Source organism: Calidris pugnax, unplaced genomic scaffold, assembly GCF_001431845.1.
Source record: "Calidris pugnax isolate Ruff unplaced genomic scaffold, ASM143184v1 scaffold8, whole genome shotgun sequence".
NCBI classification, from domain to species: domain Eukaryota; kingdom Metazoa; phylum Chordata; class Aves; order Charadriiformes; family Scolopacidae; genus Calidris; species Calidris pugnax.
Genome location: NW_015090830.1, coordinates 1,628,351 through 1,648,571, shown reverse-complemented (window position 1 = coordinate 1,648,571; position 20,221 = coordinate 1,628,351). Strand labels below are relative to the sequence as shown.

Here is a 20,221-nt window from a genome sequence, read left to right as displayed (position 1 = left end):
TATCTCTTCCATGCCAATGGGACAGTTGATGCCAATGGGACTAAAATCCAAGGAATTTAGTTCACATCCCAAGTTGTTTTCAACATTCCAAAGTTCTCCAAATGGGTTTGCTGCTAAAATACCCTCTATAGCTGCAGATCCACAAATCCAGACTCTGCCTTTTTCTAGTGTCTTCATCACTAATAACTTCTCACTGAGAACAGAAATACTGTTCTCAGTGAGACCTTTACAACTGCCTTTTCACAATCCATCTGTGGTCATACTCTGTACTTGCTTGTAACTTCAGAGAACGGAATATTAAAACTTATGTAATCCTTTGAGTTGCTCATGTATCAACTGATCAACACTCCCTAAATAAGACCAACAGAGATAAGGTGTAACACAAAGCTGTATCATTTTAGGAGACATGGTTTTACATACCTGACTTTAGGCACCAGTATTTAGAAATGGTAGTTAATATATGGCATGTAATACGACTGCCTCATGAGCTGCAGCTAAAGGGCAGAAATTTCTCCATCAGATATGCACATAGGATTCTCATTATAGTGAATTAAAAGCAACTGAGTATGATGTCAGACCAATATCTGATTTAGCCCAAATAAATTTCTTTTTCCTTTAATACTCCCTGTAAGTTATTTCCATGTGACTAGGCACAGAAAAGTTCTTTTCTGACAGCTCTTCCACTCTCCCTTTCAAGTACGTTTGCTTACTGTTGCATACCCATTAAGATTGAAACCATATGTTGATTGTTGTTAGAAGTACATACATCATCGAAGTCAGCAATGATCTCATTTAGCAGTCTGAGACATTCCAAGCCTTCCTTATTTACATCAGATTCTGTGTAAAATTCCTTGAAATCCGGAACAGAAGCAAACATGACACAGACACAGTCATACGACTGATGATATAGATCCTGTCCAAAAGAAAAAAGAATAGAGAAAAAAAAATCTGACATAACCAGCTCTAAAACGTTTCCTTATTACTATGCAGTTTCCTGGTTCTGAAAAGGGAGGCAGTGGTTGGAATGCTTTAAGACAGTGGTTGGGTATTTTTTGCATTTAGTTGCATTTATTCATTTTAAATGGTGTATAAACCTGTTTGTTAAATAGTCTCAACATATACAGCTGAAAATATTTTACTGATTAAAGTTAACTTTTTTCCCTCCTGAACATTAAGTCTGTGAACATGAAATGTTTACCAGTTTATTAGATAGGATTCTCCTGAGGATTCTCATGTGGAGAATTTGGTCAGGCTTGCACGGCTGAAATTATATTTTACAAAATAATCTCTAATTTATTATTAGCTGCGTTATTGGAAAAGCTAGAAAACTGAACCAAAATCACAAACCCAATGCACTAGAAATGCATAATCCAATACAATCCTGATAGTTCCTAACCTAAAATCATAAGATGCCTAATAGGACAAAATAATTGTCATTTCTTTTCCATAACAAGGAGTGGAGGCAAAGGGAAAGATGAGACCTGAACTAAAATTTATTTATGTCAGATTCTCCACTGCCTTCTGTGACCACTGAAATAAGAGAACCTCTGCTCCACAGGAAGACTTGGTGCTAAAAATGAACACACCACCCCCTGATTAAGTTTCCTCTCCACCGCCCTTAAACATTAAAATATCTCTTCTTTCAGGATAAATTCACATCCTTAAAAAAAGTAAAGAAAGAATATTTATTAAACTAATGCTTAAGAAAAGTTACTGTCTACACACAAAGGTAACCACAGCAATAAGAGATGCTGTAAACTACTATAAAGTCGAATTCTATCCAAGTTATTACTTGAGTAAAACAAGCTTTTCAATAATCGTGTGGATAAGGTGAATAGGATTTGTTCTGTGATTTCAAGAACCATCAAATATTATTTACCTTTTTACTTATTGAAGCTTTTCTTTTTTTTCTGCAATTTCACTGACAATGTGTTTCTTTTGAAAGTATGTTCACAGATGTGTACATAAATAGTGAATTTCTATTGGTGATGTATAACTGAAATATAGCAGAACTATGGGAAAACTGTTGACTGCCTCATCCCAGAACAGTTGTGAGGGAAGTTTCTGGGCAAACATGAAAATAATGCCAGACAGTGAGGAACCCAGGTAGCTGGAGGAGACAGATGATTTATTACTAATTTTTTCTGCCCCTTTTTCTAAGGATTCCACAACCACAGCATCACTGAAGCTCCACCATGCCACTGTTTAGTGGGGATTGAATACATCGTTACAATTCACCATTATTATTTATATTCTTAAAGCTGAGCCAATTGAAATTGCCCATCTGTATCAACACACAACTTAAAAACATATATACAAACTCATTATCACTTTAAAGTGACCTGATTGTGCAAATGAAAAGCGACTAACCAAAATGTCCAAGCCGATGAGTTCACTGTCAGATCACAACTAAACTTCAAAGGAGTTCTAGATCTTCATTGTCCTTTTCCCGAGAGAGTTTTTAATGAAGAATCAATATTGTGATAATATTTTTCTGCCATCTATTTTATCCACCTCCATAAACACCTGGTTAATAAATTTAATCCATATAATAAAGTAATCAAATGGTGGGGAGAGAGAACCCCTCTGGCTGAATTTAGCCAATTTAAGCACTGCTTTGAGAGCACAGCCATCCTATGTGTCCTATATTGTCAGTACAGCAGAATCACCTCAGATAGTGTTTCTTTCTCTCAGTCAGCTATGGAAAAAAGTCTAAAGAGGTAATTTTTCCTAATGTAGGCACTCGGGAGGTGTGCCTGAAACTATACAGGATGACTAAGAAATTCAGAAGCTCAGGCACGAAAGGACTTCTCTTTGTTCCAGTCTCCCACACTTAAAACCAGGTCCACTCTGCAGTGACATACACTGGTGGCTGTCTTGAGTATGTGTGCACCAAGACTTGGTGCATACACCACTTGAAATTATTTAAGTGGAGCCATAAAAGAAGATAAACAGGCTCGCTCCTCTAATATTTTCCTTTTGCAGTTTGCATTTTGCTTCACATCTGCTTACTTCAAGTTTATGTCAGGCATGTCTACGCCGAAGGTGCAGTAACATTTGCATATAAATATACTCAAAAGTTAATATCTAATGCACTGAGTGCTCTTCGTAGACAAGCTAGCAGAACAGGTACAGAGCTTGCCTTCTCTGGTTAACTCAGCTTTCCTTCTATTTCCTCAAGTCACCTTCCCAGTAACTTGCTTTCAATTTTGGGTGAAGGAATTCAGGCCACACACATGGTGCTGGTTATTAAAAGAGGACTGCACAAATATAGGGCCTTCCAGAAGCGGAAATTCACAGTGTTATCTAAAAGACTGGAGGGAGATACAAGAGTATTTATAGCAGAACGTAGACCTTGAATACTCAAAACATGGATTGTTACACATACTTTTGAAACTTGACCTGACAAAATAAACAGGTTGTAGAAATATTTTTTTTTAAATAATATATATTTCTGTTCATATCCCTACCAGCTGGAAAATTCCAGTAAGTTGAATCCAGCCAAATTAATAGTACACTTAATATTAATGTACAGTTCTATTGTCCAAAGAATTTTGTTAATTAGTAAAAAAAAAAGATGTTTTAATTCACCAGATAAACATTAGATAACAGTTGATTTATTTTATTCATTGAATCCTGCTGATTTTGCATCCTGAGAATGTAAAATGTGCCAGAATTATATTATTGATGAGATACCAGTTGTAAATTTTGTGAAGCAGACAAAATCTAGACACGGAGTCGGTATACTGGGAAAGTGCTCTATCTGAAACAGCACATGGAAACTAACACCATATGAAGGTATATTTGGGAATATAACTTCAAGTCATAAAAATACAGGTCTGTTGAGAGTTACAACTGAACCCTTACAGGAAAAGGAGACCGACTATGCAGTGCTGCAGGGATATGGTATTACTGAACAATATGAAGCAGCGATGGTAGAAAAAGCATTCATTTTACCACCTCGTAATACAGGAACCAGAAGATAAATAGAACATTTAAAAGTAGAATAAGGAAAAATACTCTACAAAAAAGATATATAAATGTTTATTTCATTGCTATTCAACAACATGAAAGATAAAAGCTTAGAGGGTTAAAAACCTGAACTCTTATGTGAATACTAGAAAAATGCATAACTAGAATCTGCATCTGCAAAATATGCCCTTACATTTACAGGTAAAAGCAGACGCAGAATAGCACATTATCTTCAGCTCTTCCATGAACTTTTGCTGAAGTATCCTAACACTGGATACTGCCTGGGCCCTGCAGTTGACTGGACTGCTGATGGGTGACAACTCCCATCTAACTACGACTGCCACTGAAAGAGCTGTGGAGCACTAATTAGCTATTAGGAAGTGCTTTTCCTGTCTTCCCTGAAAGCAGAAGTGTTGCCCGGAATAAATCATGGCAACTTGCACAAGTCACAGTCATCAGGAAGAGAAATATGAGCAGGAGACAGGAGCAGAGATTCAAATAAAAGTGCTGTTGTGACACAGGAAGGGCAGTGTGCTTCATGCTGTTGGCTGTCCACCCAGTACAGGGACAAATACGCTGGAAGAAAGGTTTGCATGCCTGACTGTTACACTTATAGACACAAATCTTCTTTTTCTCTAACCACAGTTATCACTCCTTCCTCTCCTCCACCTCAAAATAAATGGACACATTGTATATGAACACTTGTCATATGCTGAAGCTCAGCAACAGTGTCCCATTTCTCCTCCTTCCTCTCTAATAGTGGGGCAATATTCATCCTACTAACGTTGTATAGCATAGTAGCAGCATGGAAACAACAACAAATGGCACGGTTTATAACCAGATGAATAGTAATTGTTCCTGTCACAATAAATGTCAGAGAATTTTAAGGAGGTATTCCCAGCTAGTTTATTTCGATCATACATAATAATAAAGGCAGTGGCAATTTGGTGTCTTAATTTTCCTGTGAGTACGTCTCTTGAAACAGTGTTCTCCAAACTGTTTAATTAGAAAATTAAATGCAACACCATTTGAGGAAGAATGGCTTCGCCTCTTTCAACAAAATTAATCATCCTGTCTGCTGCAGTCAATCTCTCGTTTTTCCCTTTTTTCTCCTTTGATAACATCTGAATTTCTGCTGGTTGGCTCTCTCTACCATCCCTTCTTCTTCTCCAGTGCCTGTAGACCTTCTCAGGATGGAGGAGACAAACTGATCGCATTCTAACTCTTGTAAGGGTATGGCATCAGCTTCTCTGGGACAGAATTTCTGCTCTAAGTAGGGTGCTGACTCCAACCTACAACCAGTGAAACAGGATTTCTCTTGCTCAGTAATGTGCTTGCCAGTTAGCTTGCAGCTCAAAAGCTCCTGAGCACTTTTTACTAGTAGGGGATCTGGATGCTAACAGCATAAAGGAAAAGGCTGCACAAGTGACATGCAGATAGAGTTAATCCTGGCCCCGTTTCCTGCTTTTCATTTTATATTTGTTCCTATCATTCTCTCTCTCAACTGCAAAGCACCCTGTTTGGTACCCAGCACACAGACTGTAAGCAGAAACCCAGTTCCGGAGGTTCGAGTAAAGCAAACAAACCTTTATTATGGTTTGCTCTGGAGTAACTTGCTTTTACCATATCAGCATTAGTCAATGTGCATCCTGTTATGAAAAGACCTTTGTTGGCTGTCTAAAAGCACAGTCCCACTACTCCTAGTCAGCATTGATCCACTCATTTTCCCCCCCTTTCATTCCTGCTGCCAGTTCTTCAGCAGCATACTTTGTCTTCCTTTTTCTCCATACAGCTGCACACATAAAATTCTAAGAGAAGTAGTGTTCTGAAACTGACTATTCATCCATTAGATTAATTTTCATCTCAAAATCTGGTTTAAACAGAGAAGAATATACATCAAACCATATTAACATGAATGTTTGCAATAAGGAAAACAGGGACAAGTTTCAGTTCAGTATCTATTTACCTGAATATCCACACAAAGAAAACAAAGGCTTGATCTGTCCTAACATATTCTTAGGTGTATACGCACACACACACAGAATGTCCTTTAAGGCTCAACACGTCCTTGCTGACATTGAAACAAATCTTAAGACATGCCAGATGCTTATATTCCTGAACATCTCCAGGGATTTGAAAGGTTCTTTGAAAACTGTGTTTAAAGATAAACTAAACAAGAAACAATTTGAATATTCTTTTTTAAAGAAATGCCGCTAAAACTATGTCAAATCATTTTTACTTTGGCTGACATGACTGATAGGAGAGCTCAGCACATTACAATTTCTGATTTTCACTAAATTTACTAAAGCTTATTCCAGCCTAGGAATCTTGAGGGGTGACAATATAAATCCAGTTGCCAATACAAAGGTGAGCAGATGGTGTTGCTCTGCTGGGGAGCTGAGATGGAATAGCATATAAATGAGAAAGCAATCTCCTGATGGTTTGCTGTGTTTAATGCCTGAACTAAGAACTGGAGCTGAGCCAACGTGGCTTCCAGCCAAGGTCTTCACTGGATTCAAAGGAACCCCACAGCAGTTTACATTCGATATTAGCTACCAAATGAATAGTTGCGGGTAGTACTGAAGTACTGATACAAAGTACTGATTAGTACTGCTTAATACAAACCACAGTAAAGGGGAAGACATTGGCCTTTTTGACACAGAAGATCAAAAAAGAATCCTTAAAGTTGCCCTCTCCTCTCTTTTCTCAGTTTTGGAACAATTGTTTAGTATGCACAAGTAATCACAAGTAACTAAAACTATTGCATTTAAGATCTCTATAACTGCCGCTCTTGCTAAATACTACTCCATAATTTTTTTCATCTTTTTTGGCTTTATTAAAAATTTAAAGCAATATTAGGAGCAGATCTAATTTCTCCCAATGTTGACAGGGGTCTTTTGTTTGAGTGTTCTGATGCTTGGATTAGGTCCGTAAACAGGTAATTCAGTGTTCAGAACCCCCTTCCAGAATTAACATAGCTGCTGTTTCAGGGAAAAGGTTAATTTTCACTCCAGTAAGACAGGCGTCCAGTCACCAGAAGAAAATTTAGAACCTGGATGCAGCTCCACTCTAATCACAAAGAAAAAGGTTATCTGAATGCATATGATTTAAATTCAAATCTCTGTTGATTCAACGGTCTGGTTCTTCCTCCACACCCTTTTTTCCCTTCCTTCGAAAGGCGAAGTGCATTGCCACTTAAAATAATTTCACAGTTTTTACTTCAAGATATTAAGGTGCATTCAGTGGTGTAAAGCAAGCCTTTCAGGGAGGTAAGGGGGAATGAAAGTGACTGTAAATCTATAATCTCACTGTATGGACCTATGTTCAAATCAGCATTAAGTGTTATTTCCAGGACATGCTGCTTTCTGACAGACAGAGGATATACAGAGATGGCTGACCTCATTCTTCAGGTTTCTTGCCAAGAAGTGTTCAGCTACGTGGGCTGGAAGCACATTCTCCAGAAGCACCCGATTCAGGTTCTCCATGGTTTCAATCTCTTCACGCTCTTTTTTGAATTTGTTCTTCCACAGGAAGTCTAACCTACAGTAATATTCATTCTGTTACAAGAGGACACAGAGGTAAAGAAACAATAGGCATCTTGTCCTGATGGAATAAAGGTTTAAGAGAAAAAATAAGCATAGTACACCACCCCTACAAGGCTATTATTTGGCCGCTTAAGCCACTACATATACATTTCTTCAAACTAATAAGCTCCCCCCCCAACAAAAAGGCTCATAAAAAGGCCCTGGAAAAAATAAAGTTAAAAGGTGCTTTAAAAAATGGAAGATACATTTATTTACTCTCAGGCTTTCGTAGAAATTAATTCCAGAAATCAAACACTGTTATGGAAACAATTTGCAGTTTTGCAACTTAATACGATGTCTTATTTATCTGACATCTAGAATGTCACTTACAATGATGGGCCTTTTAGGAAGACTCAAACTTTTACCAACTTCAACTTATGTCATGTGATCAGCCTGGTAAAAAGTGGGCAGTACAAGAGAAAAGCAGCCTATTGATATGATATGCCTTCAGCTCATCACGTCATTATCAGATTGTCAAAAATGGCCCAGTCATTTGGGCCAATCCAGTTTTGGTTTTGTTGAGGGCTTTTTTGTTAGGTTTGGTTTTTTTTTTTTTTTTCTTTTAACTGCTTTCTATAATACTTTACCCTTCTCTTCTTTTTGTCCCATTTCATTACAAAGAAGTTGAGAAATTAATAAAATGCATTTTTTGGAGCTCTCTCTACTTCTTTTCAGTATTGTCAATGTTTAGTGATAAATTCTATGGCAATATTTCTCCAATAAACCCTCCACTGGCCTGACTGTATCATTTGAGCTGATATAAATCAAGAGCAATTTCAATGTAGTCCACTGGTTTCACACTATTGTGCAGCCTCAATGAAGTCTATGTTATTGACCTGGAAAACATGATTATGATCACAATCTTGTTACAGAAAAACCTAAAAATGCTAGCTAGTATTAGCATTCTGTAAGCATCACATAAAATTTAGACTAGTCCTTCTGATTGGATGGTGGCTGTCACAGCTTAAAATGATTGATACACACTTTGTTAAGATCACAGCCAAAGCTAGAGTGGAGAGTTGAAATGAGATGCTACTAAAATGATTTGGCAAACTTTTAAATATGTATATTATATATTTATACATCCAAGTACTTCACATAGATGATAAATTCAAATGGCACCAATTGTATTCATGCAGAAAAAATCCAATAAAAACCTGGGATGTCGGGATTATTTGCATAAATTGAAAAAAGTAAACTGGATGCCTGGCATAAAACTGAAATTAGGTGTCCGTACACTGTACCAACTTTGTATTGAAAAGAAAAGGTGGTAGATAAGATGGAGCCTTCAAAAGCATATATTTCTTCTTCAAGAACTAATATTAAGCAGATGATTTATTTACTGCCTTATTATTTATTGAATGAAATTTAGGCTGCCACATAAAATGGCACAGAACTCAGAAATAAAAAAATAAAGCGTGATGTATTCTACAATTTGCTTTGAAATTAAAAAAGTCAACCTATCATATTTCAAAATTAACATTTCAATTTCAGACTTTTTTTTTTTTAAAAAAACACTACGGTATTCAAAATTACTTTAAATTGTGGGTCTTTTTTACTTGTATGGTCTAGCCGATTTAGTATGCATGTCATTGAAGATCCTGTTCAATCTTTGTAGTCTTGCAGTCATATGATAACCCAGGTTGTTTCCTATTTTACATGTTATCTCCAGAACCTTTTCAATGTATCAGAATAAAGATATCTCAGAAGGGACCTTAGACATCTGCAGTCATACTATCCTTCAAATACAATATTTTCCTTCTTCACCTTATGCTGCTTTACTTGACAGCACTTCCCAGCAGGTGAGCATCATGGAACGCCCAGGGAGGCATGAAGGACACTGTGTTCCTCCAGGCACCACGGAGCAATTGCCTTCCTCCAGGACAAGAGATTACCATGCATTTGTGCAAGGCAATGCAACAAAAAACCCAGAGGTTCAAATCAGTGGTAACTTATTGGGCAAAAGCAGTTAAGTGCAATAAGAACTGATTCATGTCTCATTCACTGCACAGAGATGGGTTTATCTATATTTTTAAATTTTAGTGGGACACTCACCTGGGTCTATTTTCAATATTTGCCTGAGTGAGGCAATGAACTAATTATCCTAACTGAAAGAATGTCACATAGGAAGTCAAGCTAAGCAGCTTGAGAGTAGCTGCCTACGCTGTAGGTATATGCAGGCAGGGGAGATGAATGCTATGGCATTCAGCAAAGAAGCAGCAAAGAAGCAGCAAAGGCAGCACCAAAGCACTTAAGATCGCTAGAAATTAAACCTGGGGTTTCATTAAGGTGAGGGAGCTACGGAGTCTCATCTCACAGCCATCACTTGCAGAGACCAAGTCTGAGAAACTGGAGTGTCAGCAGAAGATGTCTTAAAATACGTTAATAAGTTGATCAACAAGAAGTCATCAGCTCTAAAGTAACCACAATGAAAAGCTGCTGGTCTGAATCTTGTGGTGGATAGCGGGTAGATAGCCTGCTCATTCAAAACAGCCACAGTGTCAGAGAACTGACAAATGGTAAGGATATAAAGCAAATCTTTAGAAAACAACTGGTGTGACCCTGGGAACAGTACAGCAAGGTACTTTGGAAAAAAAAAAAACAACCTATGCTAAGGAAAAGGGCTATTTAGACATATTAACTAAAGCTGATACAATGGACAAGAGTTGACACCTCTTCTGTAAAGATGCCATCATCTGTTACAAAGAAGTCAATAGGCATGTGAATAGGAGTGAAGTTTGAAATAAGTTTTCATTAAATTCTTTCAGAAGAGGCTCTTGAAAAGACTATATTATCTGAGAAGGATCCTCTCACAGAATAAAAGATCACTACAAAACAGAACAGAGACTACATAAAAACAGTTTTCACAGCTGAGGCAAGTTGCCATATACATCTGAGCAGTAAAACGGCCAATGAAGTTCAGTGTTGATAAACACAGTATAATCAATCATGGGAAAAAACAAAATACTCACCTAACCTACAGGGTAATGGGATGTGTAATTTTAGGTACTGATGAGGAAGGAATTCATAGGCTGTGTCAATACTGGTAATTCAAACTGGGCCATAAGAGAGATTTAATGCTCAATAGTATTTAAATGTGAGCATACTATTTACACAGTCTAGCCTATACCGATCTGCTTTCTCCTGGGCAATGCCTAGGCAGGGTGCAAGAGTCACCATTCTCAAGATATTGTCTGCCTCTGCCAGCCCATTTTCAAATAGCTCTAATGGAATGCATGCAGAATGAAACGTATCACTTGATTGGAGTGCCAGGGAATGGTTGTAGCCTACGCTGGCATGACTTCTGGTGGCTGACCCCCATCCTGTGCTCATTCTTTTGGCACAAGCATTGCTGCAGCTACACCATAAAACCAGATCAGGAAAATAGATCTGGCTGAAAGCCACCATTTTTTCAGCATGAATTTTTAAGCCAGATCATTTCCTTATTTTGGGCCACCGTACAGCTCCACAGGCAGCTGTGCCAGTACAAATGAGGAGGTACAAGGATAAGACTGAGTGGCTGAGGGAAGGCCTACTTCTTTCAGTAGGGATGCTGGTTGTGCAGCTAAAAGTATTAGCTGGGCCTGAGAATTAAGTTGGTTTATATAACATGTCATGATATGCTAGCTCTCCCTTTCTTCATCCCCATCCAACCAGAGACGCACATTCCTCCTGCTCCTCCTTTTACATCAGGACAGGCATCTCAATGACCAGTGACACAGAGCTTGCCTTGTAGGAAAGCATTCACTCTTTGTTTAGATGAACTTTCTAGTTCCTCAATTTGAGGAACTAGAGGTGACAAAGGAGTGTCAATGTCAGGTTAAGGGAAATGGAAAGACCCCCTCTTTTCATCATTGGCTATTCTCTTTAACATTGTTAAAATAATCACATATTAAGAGAGGAGTAAAGATGTGTTATGATCTGCAAGGCAGAAAATTGCAATAGCACAAAGAGAAATTAGTTGTATATAACCCTCTGTGGAAGAAGGGTAAGGTAGAATTTTACTTTGCCTACATTGCAAAAATGGCTTGATAGCATTCTGTGCAATGAAAGCAGCAAGCAGAAAGTTTAAAACCAAACAAGAAGATTTCACACTTCTTTCGCATGACTTTTTATCAAATTGTGAAATTCATTATCAGACAATTTTGGGAAGATCAGGAAGATGAAATGGCTTAAAAAGGGATCAGATAATGTAACAGAAAGCAGAGCAACCAATAGCTACTAAACATTGCCACAGAAATGCCAGCTGGCAGAAGGTGAGAAGCCGATGTCCCTGGAAGGGTCGCTCTATGAAGGTTCACTTCCTCCCCTATTCTTTTCCCAAGCATTTCCCACCAGTCAGTATCACTAACAGCACCATAAAATGGCAGGTCTTATGCCAGGTATGTATTAGAAATTAGTTCATAACATTTTCTAGTTATCATTTAGACTTTGCTTGAGTGTGTCTGAAAACACAGAGGTCCTTCTGTGAGGGAAAATAAGTTAGCAGAAAAATCAAAGGCAACAGACTGATGATCCCAAAACAAGTGGTATCATGACAAGGATCCTGGACCTACAGATCCGAAAACAAAGACTTTTTCCGTTACAGGATCATTTTTCAATTGGTGTGACAGGGAACAACACACAAGTTATAGTATGCAAAACAAACTTTCTTGTTGACGTGACTGAACCCACAAAGAAATACTCTCCTTGCCCGGTGGAGATGACATTCCTTCTCTCCTTTTTTCTTGGTATCACATGCACCACCTCCATCTGAGGCCTTGGTTGACAGGGACTAAAAGTTCTCAACTGGTGTGATGAAGTATTTATCCCTTTTTCTGAGTCCAAGTAGCTGTGCTCCAGCCCCACCCTCTGCTACTGTCATCAAATGAGGAAACTCTCATATGGTGCTGGCAGCAAGGCAGATAAAGAATGCAATTTCCAATTCAGGAAGGATGTTCCCCTCTACAGCAAATACTGGAGAAGCTGCCAGCTAAGAATTTTTTCTCTGGTAACCTGCAGGGCCTGCTTGGCAATTTAAATGACAGTCATTATGTTTTGGGGAATTGTAATGTAAATGAGTGATTTACAGACGGTATCCCAATGCTGCAGGCTATGGAGGTACAGGCTGTTGATGAGATCTCACATGGATTGCCTCTCCCATCTCAGAGCCCTTCCTTGCGCACTGCATCGTTCCTGGCACAACTGGCTAGAATCACAGCTTTTAGCCATGGATCATGTACAGACCTGAGGATTTAGAGAGAGAATTGCCCTTGTACCTGCCCTCAGCTTTGTAGAGGGGAAGACCACTGACATCACGTTTGTACTGAAAAAGCACAACTGGGTAATAAAAAGAGTAGTTTCCTGTTGGGTCATAGTTTTAGTGCAACTGTGGCCTCAGCATGTGGTACACTTCTGTGTACATGCTACATTGTTTCTGTGTCTGCATCAAATGGTAATAACTGTGAAGAAAATAGCTTGTAATTAAGCAACTAGGGAGACAGCAGATGGATGCGGACAGATGGGAGCACGCTAGGAAGCTATGAGACAATATTGGTCAGCATGACAAGCAATAGTTACAGCACACTATCAGCATAATGTCTACAGTCTCAATGATAGTTATTGGTGAGTTTTAAGGGCATATTGGAAGGTAATAAGGAAAATAGCTTTTTATATGCTTCTGACACTCCTTTGCAATGGCGTGGGGCAGAACACAATAAAGGTGTTTGTCAGACAATCTAAAAATTGCTTGAGAAGGTGGGAGGCTGCATGTGGAGGCTGGCATTGTGTCCACTGGCGCAGATGAAGAGAAGTGTGCATCTTACCTGTCTACCCAAAACCAGTAATGTGACGAAGAATATAAACAAAGAAATTGAGCCCATTGTCTTCAGGTCTTTCAGTATTCCTGGCCTATAAAATAAAAACATGAGTAAAGCACACTGCTCAAAAGTTAAAACAAATTTACTTTAGCACAAGAATAACACCACAACTTATATACTTTCTGGCATTTAAATTAAGACCATTTAAATATGCTATGCTTTCTTATTTGGAGAAATATTATTATTTCCATGATGTAGCTTTAATTACTTGTACTACGTTCTGTGTAAATGTGCCTACGCTTTGAAGTCCAGTAATAAGATGAGGATTTAGTAAAAGGAATATCCTTGTTTGCTTACAAATGGTGAGCATTTGGTGCTTATTCTATACAGGCAGATTAAAACAAAATTTTTTAGGTAATAATACTACTTCTGTAATGGAGAGCTTGACCATATCCAATAAATGGGAAGAAACAGGAACTAAAGCACCTACCTCCCAAGCCTTTTCACTTCAGAATTACAGAAGGTACAAACTAGATCTTGTACAGAGTTGACTAAATACTCTGCATTGGGAAAAGATGCTAGAGGTAATGGGATACAGTCTGCACTAGCACTCTCCTACTGATGCCACTGAAAGAAGAACCTTGGTGAGAGATTTAGGAAAGAAAAAACCAATAGACACACAGCTTGACTGGCAAAATCAAGGCTGCCAGAAGCACGTGCTGAATCTAACCTGTCACGTGGTGCTCCATCCCATCACAGATTTGTCTATTAATCTTTAGATTTAAGAGGAAAGAAAACATACACTTTTTTTTTTTTTTTAATTCAGATCCTTTTTCATGGTTGTTTCTGTGTCTTAAAGATCTCAAGCAGACTACAGCACAGGAAAAAAGGACACTGAAACTCTATTCTGAATATTCAGTTATATGCACAGCACACTCAGCCTACCTCTTTGTTTTGAAAATAAGGTAGAAATTACATGTGTCCAGAAATTATTTTACACAGCAATACTTAGAATTAGAGTCATAATTTTGTCTTATATATTATCACCTATAACAAAGATTTCAGCAGTCTCACTGAAAATTTAGCATACAAATTTGCAAGCACAGCAAAAAATCCAAACTATTGGTCGGTTTTTTCAACAGCTAACGCTGCATTTGTAAAGTTTTCAGACAATGTACTAGTTCTGAGGAAGTTGATTTTCTATGGCTTGCAGGAAATATGCTTTAACAGCCTTAATTATGTTCTGCCTTAGACCTGAACAACCTTAATGAAGACTTCCTAATGCTCTTTATTACAAAAATGCAAATTAAACCATACTCTATTTCCTATAGTATTTAATTTAAATACCTTGCCCAGACTTGTTTAGTTTATTCTAATGCTGAGTAGTGACATCAAATCATATAGTAACTGCAGCATGACAATGATTTTAAATTGTGACTTGTAGATCACATAGTCAAACACATAGAAAAAAAATCTGTTCTGTGACATAAGAACTGCCATAGGTATTAATGCTATTAATTTCAGAAGAACTGAAGGACCTACCTTCTAAGAGGTGCCGTTGCATACATAAATTTGCTGTAATCATCCAGCATGGCCCCATGAGTGTGCAGAAGGATAACATTGTAGCCCACCAATGCAATCAACATTATCACCATTTTCAACTCATAATTTATCCTCAGGAAAACAGAACAGGAAATGAGTCCTAATATGCAGCTGTATATAAAATACTGGCAAAGAAAAATTTAATGGAAAATATTTAGAATTTGGTTCTTGAGTAGGAAATCATACATAATAAAATGCTCAGGCGAGTTTAAAAAACAACTTATTGACTGACGACTTAAGCATGGAATCTATCACAACCTGGGACATTATGGTTTACAGACAGCCAATAACAACCAGGTGTTTGTATTTCATAAAATAGAGCCTTTTTCTTACTGGTTTTCACCCTTTATCATTTTTTATTTACTCCTCAGCAGCAGCAAGGAGTGCCTATTCGTGAGACACCAGTGCTGGTGTTGAAATCTAATGCAAGAGCTTACTGCCAGCAGACTGACAAAACGTTTATTCCTCTTATGCCACTGGATGACTTTCACTCATGCTTGAGTTCAGTAACTACCCTACATGTACTACTAGAATAAGGGTCAAGGTAAAATGTCTAAAGGCATGAAAACAACAGCTTCATTGCCTACATTTGCAGTATTTATAAACCGATGCTATACACAGTTGTTATGAACCTCATAGATATGCAATTTCACAAACTCTAGAAATAAAGCTAAGATATGCAGAATATAAAGTTATTAAGATGGCCTATGCATAATATAAATACAAAGAAATCCTGCTAAATACTCCTGAGCTGTGACTACATAAGAACACAGTCATGTATTAAAAAAACCCTTTTCTTTCCTATGTCATATATATCGACAAAACCATGTATGGTTGAGGTTAAATATTTTCTATGGATACTTTCTGGAAATGGATTAGGACACCAAAATTAATGCTAGAACAGGAATAATACATTCTCACTAGAATCATTATCTTAGTCCTTAACATACAGCACCTTTGCCAAAAACACTTCCTGAAAATTACAGTCCTGGACCTTGTAAGGAAGTTATCTTTTCTGAAACTACAAAGCATTCTATTTCAAGATACGCTATTTTCAGGCTACTGTTGACTTGTTGATGGCAGTACTTTTGACAGAACCTGAATCACAGTATACTAATTTTGGAGGATCGCTAAAAAGAATAATTTTCACAGCACCCATCAGACAGAATTGATCTGCCATGTGAATCTCTGCCGTTACTGTAATTTGCTTGCAGATCTGCTTGAAATAAGAAATAGAAAGAACTGCTGTTCAGAACCACCAAAAATAAAACTTCTCTGATGGCTGCATTCCATAGGAGGTCACACTCCAAATTCAGTGTTATGTAAAAATAGCAGCATCTATTTCTTACTCTGTAAGGCATTCTACTTGTGAAATTAGTTTTCCAAAAAGAAATAAGCAAACAAAAGGCAGCCTTGAATCCACAATTGGATGCAGTTTGACAAAGATCAAGAAACTTCCAAGTGGAATAGACAGTCTTTGTTAGTGTTCCAATAGGAATACATAAACTAGACACTGAAAATCTTAGAATCATAGAATCAGTATGGTTGGAAGAGACTTTTAAGATCACCATAAATCTAACACTGCCAAGTTACTACTAAACCGTGTCCCTCAGGTCCTTTACCTTAGCTAAGATTTCAAACAAGGGTGGATGGATTAGAGAAGAGAGGCCCAGCCACACATTTAAGAATGCGGACTCTGATACTGTGTGTTGTAATGCCAGATTCCAGTAGGCAACAAGCAAATCCGGAGGTGAGTCTGTGGGCAACTGTGCTTTAACAGCCATACCAGGTTATGAAACTTTTTTTTTGAAAATGCCACATTAAAAAAACCTTTTCCCAGCTGTATCTTAGAAGGCTATTCAATGCTATTGTTTCTCAGTGCTCAATGCTGCAAATAAATTATTCAATTCCTGTCAAAGGAACTGAAATTTCACCCTTTTAATAACCGAATTTACAAATTTATGTAGATGCTTAAAGTATTGTAGCTTGAATCCTTCTCTAACCTTTTCAGCTTTTCAGAAAAAGGGCTTGGAAAAAAATCAGAGGAGGAACTGCAGGACAAAATGCTTCAAAGGATACAGAGCAGAGGAATAAGGTAACTGACATTCTAGCTAGCTTCTCTGATGGATGCATGCAGCTACAAAGCAGGCAAGACACTGGAAAACATCAACAATTTGGCGAAGGAACAGTCAAAATAGCCACACAGAAAATCATGACTGGTGGAATTACTGTCATATAGATAGCATGAGAGCTCTGGTCTTCATCAAAGCACACAAATTGGAAGCTGTCAGACAAATGGCAGCCTGTCTCCTGGGCCAAGCGGTCTGCTTTCACTTCATCAAATGAACGTGAACTTTCCTACAGAGGTATTAATGCCCAGCTGGGAAAAAAATTACAGCTTTTGCGTGCGGGTACAATGGGCTTGTTTCTTAGTGAAGACCCATTCCAGACTTGTTCATCCTACACCTCTGCACAACTTAGAGAAGAATAAAAAGGGCTCTGACTGCACAGGCATTGAGGCTTTTTCCAAGGCAGAGAGTTGCAGTGATACCAATCCTTTGCTGTGACCCTGACTGAAAGAGCACTGCGTGCTGAAGAGTTAGCAATCCCCATGGCACTGAGGCTGAGCAGGCGCAGGTCTGTGCTGTGCTCTGCTTACCCCTTGGCCTTGGCATAACCTCAACCGGCTCAGCCAATTTATTGCCACCACCGAGCCCTCAGGCAGCTCTCATGTGGTAGCAGTGGTTACCCCACCTGTGTGGCCTCGACTTTATCTAACACTGCAACAGCAAGTTTTCACAGACATCATTTTTGTCTGACAGCAGAATCAATGAATAGAAATGTTTCCTTGTAAGAAAATCCTATAAGAGCTCAAAAGAGGAAAATGCTGGGTAACCTCTCCACAGATGGGTTCTGCACCCCATGCCACCCTTGACTGGCAGACCATCTGATGCTGCATGATTCAGAGTTCCCAGCACATCCCTTCCCCAGAAGGGATGTAACTCCATATACTCTCTTTTTCCTTCCTGTGCTAGCTCCAATAACTGGTATTTTAACCAATACCTTACAGAGTCTGAGTGCCTTTCTTACCAAGATCACAGGCCCAGTGCCTTGCACCAGTGCACTACACCCTTAGGATCCTATCTCCAGCCCAGTGCATTTAGTCTCTTCTCTTAAAATTTAAGACTTCTGTGGTTATAAAGATCTTTATTAAAGCAAAAAGGGATTCAACTCCAATATGTCTATGGAGAAAAACTTGAAAATAAAATACTTTTGGAATTCCCTAGTCAAATAAAATGTATTCCAAAACTGCATCTTTCAGAGTTCAGTATCATGACTTTTATTTATTTAACATGTGGAGGTGGCAGCACTGATACCACACTGTGTTTTGTCACAGGAAGAGACGTGAACGACTTGAAATCTCCCAGGCCTAACTCCTATTATATGGAAACTACAGAAGCATCATAGCAAAACTAATCAATAACTAAACACACACAAAGTCCCTGTGTATTCCTTAAGCCTTTAAAAAGAGCAAGAAAGCAAGCAATAGAATTCAGAAAACTCTATTGGGGCTGAAATAATTCAAAAATCTCTTATTCACTCATTTTCCATATGACAGTCAATAGATCTGTCAGGTTCACTGTCATAAATCACAGGAAGTTAATCTGCATGAATAACACTTAAAGCTAACGTACAGATTCAATTGAATTTTTAATTTAAGGAAACAAACATTTGCCAGCTTAAGTATTCAATATCTCATTTAGTAAAGACAGTATAATTTTATTTCCAGATTTTAAAAAAAAAAAGATCAAAATTAGTAACTCAGAAGGCATCTGTAACTTTTTCAAGCCAGAATTTATGCAGTTCCTGAGGATGAAAATGATGTGCATTTGAGAGTTTTTTAATAAAAAAGGTGAGGGAAAAATTGTTAAAAACTTTAGCCAACCTAATCTTTTCATTTATTATTATTAGAAGTGACATTTTAACATATTTTTGGTGCCAATTTATCAAAGTTTCTTTGATGAAAGAATGCATTGTAATAGTTTAAAATCTATTAACCACTGTTTATATGTGGTTTAAATGTGCCAAATCATGTGAAGAGCTGACAAACACCTAAGTTATAGATGGGAAAACAAAAGAAAAAGACACACAAAATTTTTTTGAAAAACAGCAGATTAAATCTTAGTAATATGTATAATTTATGAAAACTATATCCTTCAGATGCTTGTTGGAGAATTTACTGGTATAAAAGAAAACAAAATACCTTTAAAGATGTTCAAAACTATAGCAAACAATATTTTAAAAAACTGAGTAGAAAACCTGCTAACTATAAAAGCAAAAATACATAAATAAGCATTGGAAGAATTTATTTCTGTGCACTTGAGAGTGTGAAGGTATGCAGAGGCTGGAAGAAGGACTGCATTACTTCTTTGACAACAAGGATAACTTGATATCAGGGCAAAAGAAAATAAGAAACAGAAACTCGTGCTCTGCTGTTGCTTTATCAAGGAGATACTGAAAGTTCCTGCAGTTACTGCAACTGTTGTTTTGTTTTTTTCCAGGAGAGTTCTAAAAATAATTAATACCTTGCTTTTATGTGTGCCTAGGATTGTTTAGCTTGACATAGTAAATAGCTGTTTCATGTAAAACATATTGTGTGGAAATCAGCACGCACCATTCTGGTACTGGTCTCATCAATTCTGCATAGAGATAAAATAATCTCCCTTCTCTCCCTGCCTCCTGTTTATTCATCCAAAGACTTCAACTGCAAGTCTTTAATAATCTCACTAAGAATCATTGCTCTCTAGGACACAAATCCCATTTTTTGCAGAAATGCCTTTCCCCCTCTTCTTGCCTGTGCCACAGCGCTTTTGCTCACGCCAAGACATCTTCTTCAAACCAGCTCAGATCTTTCAAACAGTTTATACAACGGTACACGAATGTTGCATTTCCCCCTTCTCACTCCACCTCTTAATCAAGCATGCAATGACAGAAGCATGCTGATCACAGATTTCACATTTACTGCCAGGCCAATAATGAAAATGGTGAATATTTTCAGGTCTACCACTGGTCCTTGTGAAACCTGTCTGTGGATCAACCTGGTTTTCTCACTGACATCAATGTGGAGCTTTCAATGCACAGTCTGCTCTGCAGTCGCTGTGTGTTCTCCTGAAATCTTGTAATGCCCATTTGTTGGCATGGGTGAGACGCTTCTTAGTTATCAGATTGTTTCCTGCTTTTTAACCTGACATTAATTAAACCTGC

The 20,221-nt window shown here is 37.9% G+C and overlaps 1 protein-coding gene across 1 annotated transcript in view; it reads right to left on the bottom strand.

Annotated features, from left to right (window-relative positions):
• Positions 1-20,221, bottom strand: part of ADCY2 (adenylate cyclase 2 (brain)) — a 198,162-nt gene that overhangs the window by 11,585 nt on the left and 166,356 nt on the right. Inside the window, exons 17-20 of the mRNA XM_014941045.1 lie at positions 14,897-15,081; positions 13,361-13,445; positions 7,371-7,529; positions 767-913 (exon numbers count right to left, since the gene is read on the bottom strand). Coding sequence (XP_014796531.1) covers positions 767-913; positions 7,371-7,529; positions 13,361-13,445; positions 14,897-15,081 — 576 coding nt within the window. The remainder of the gene's footprint in view (positions 1-766; positions 914-7,370; positions 7,530-13,360; positions 13,446-14,896; positions 15,082-20,221) is intronic.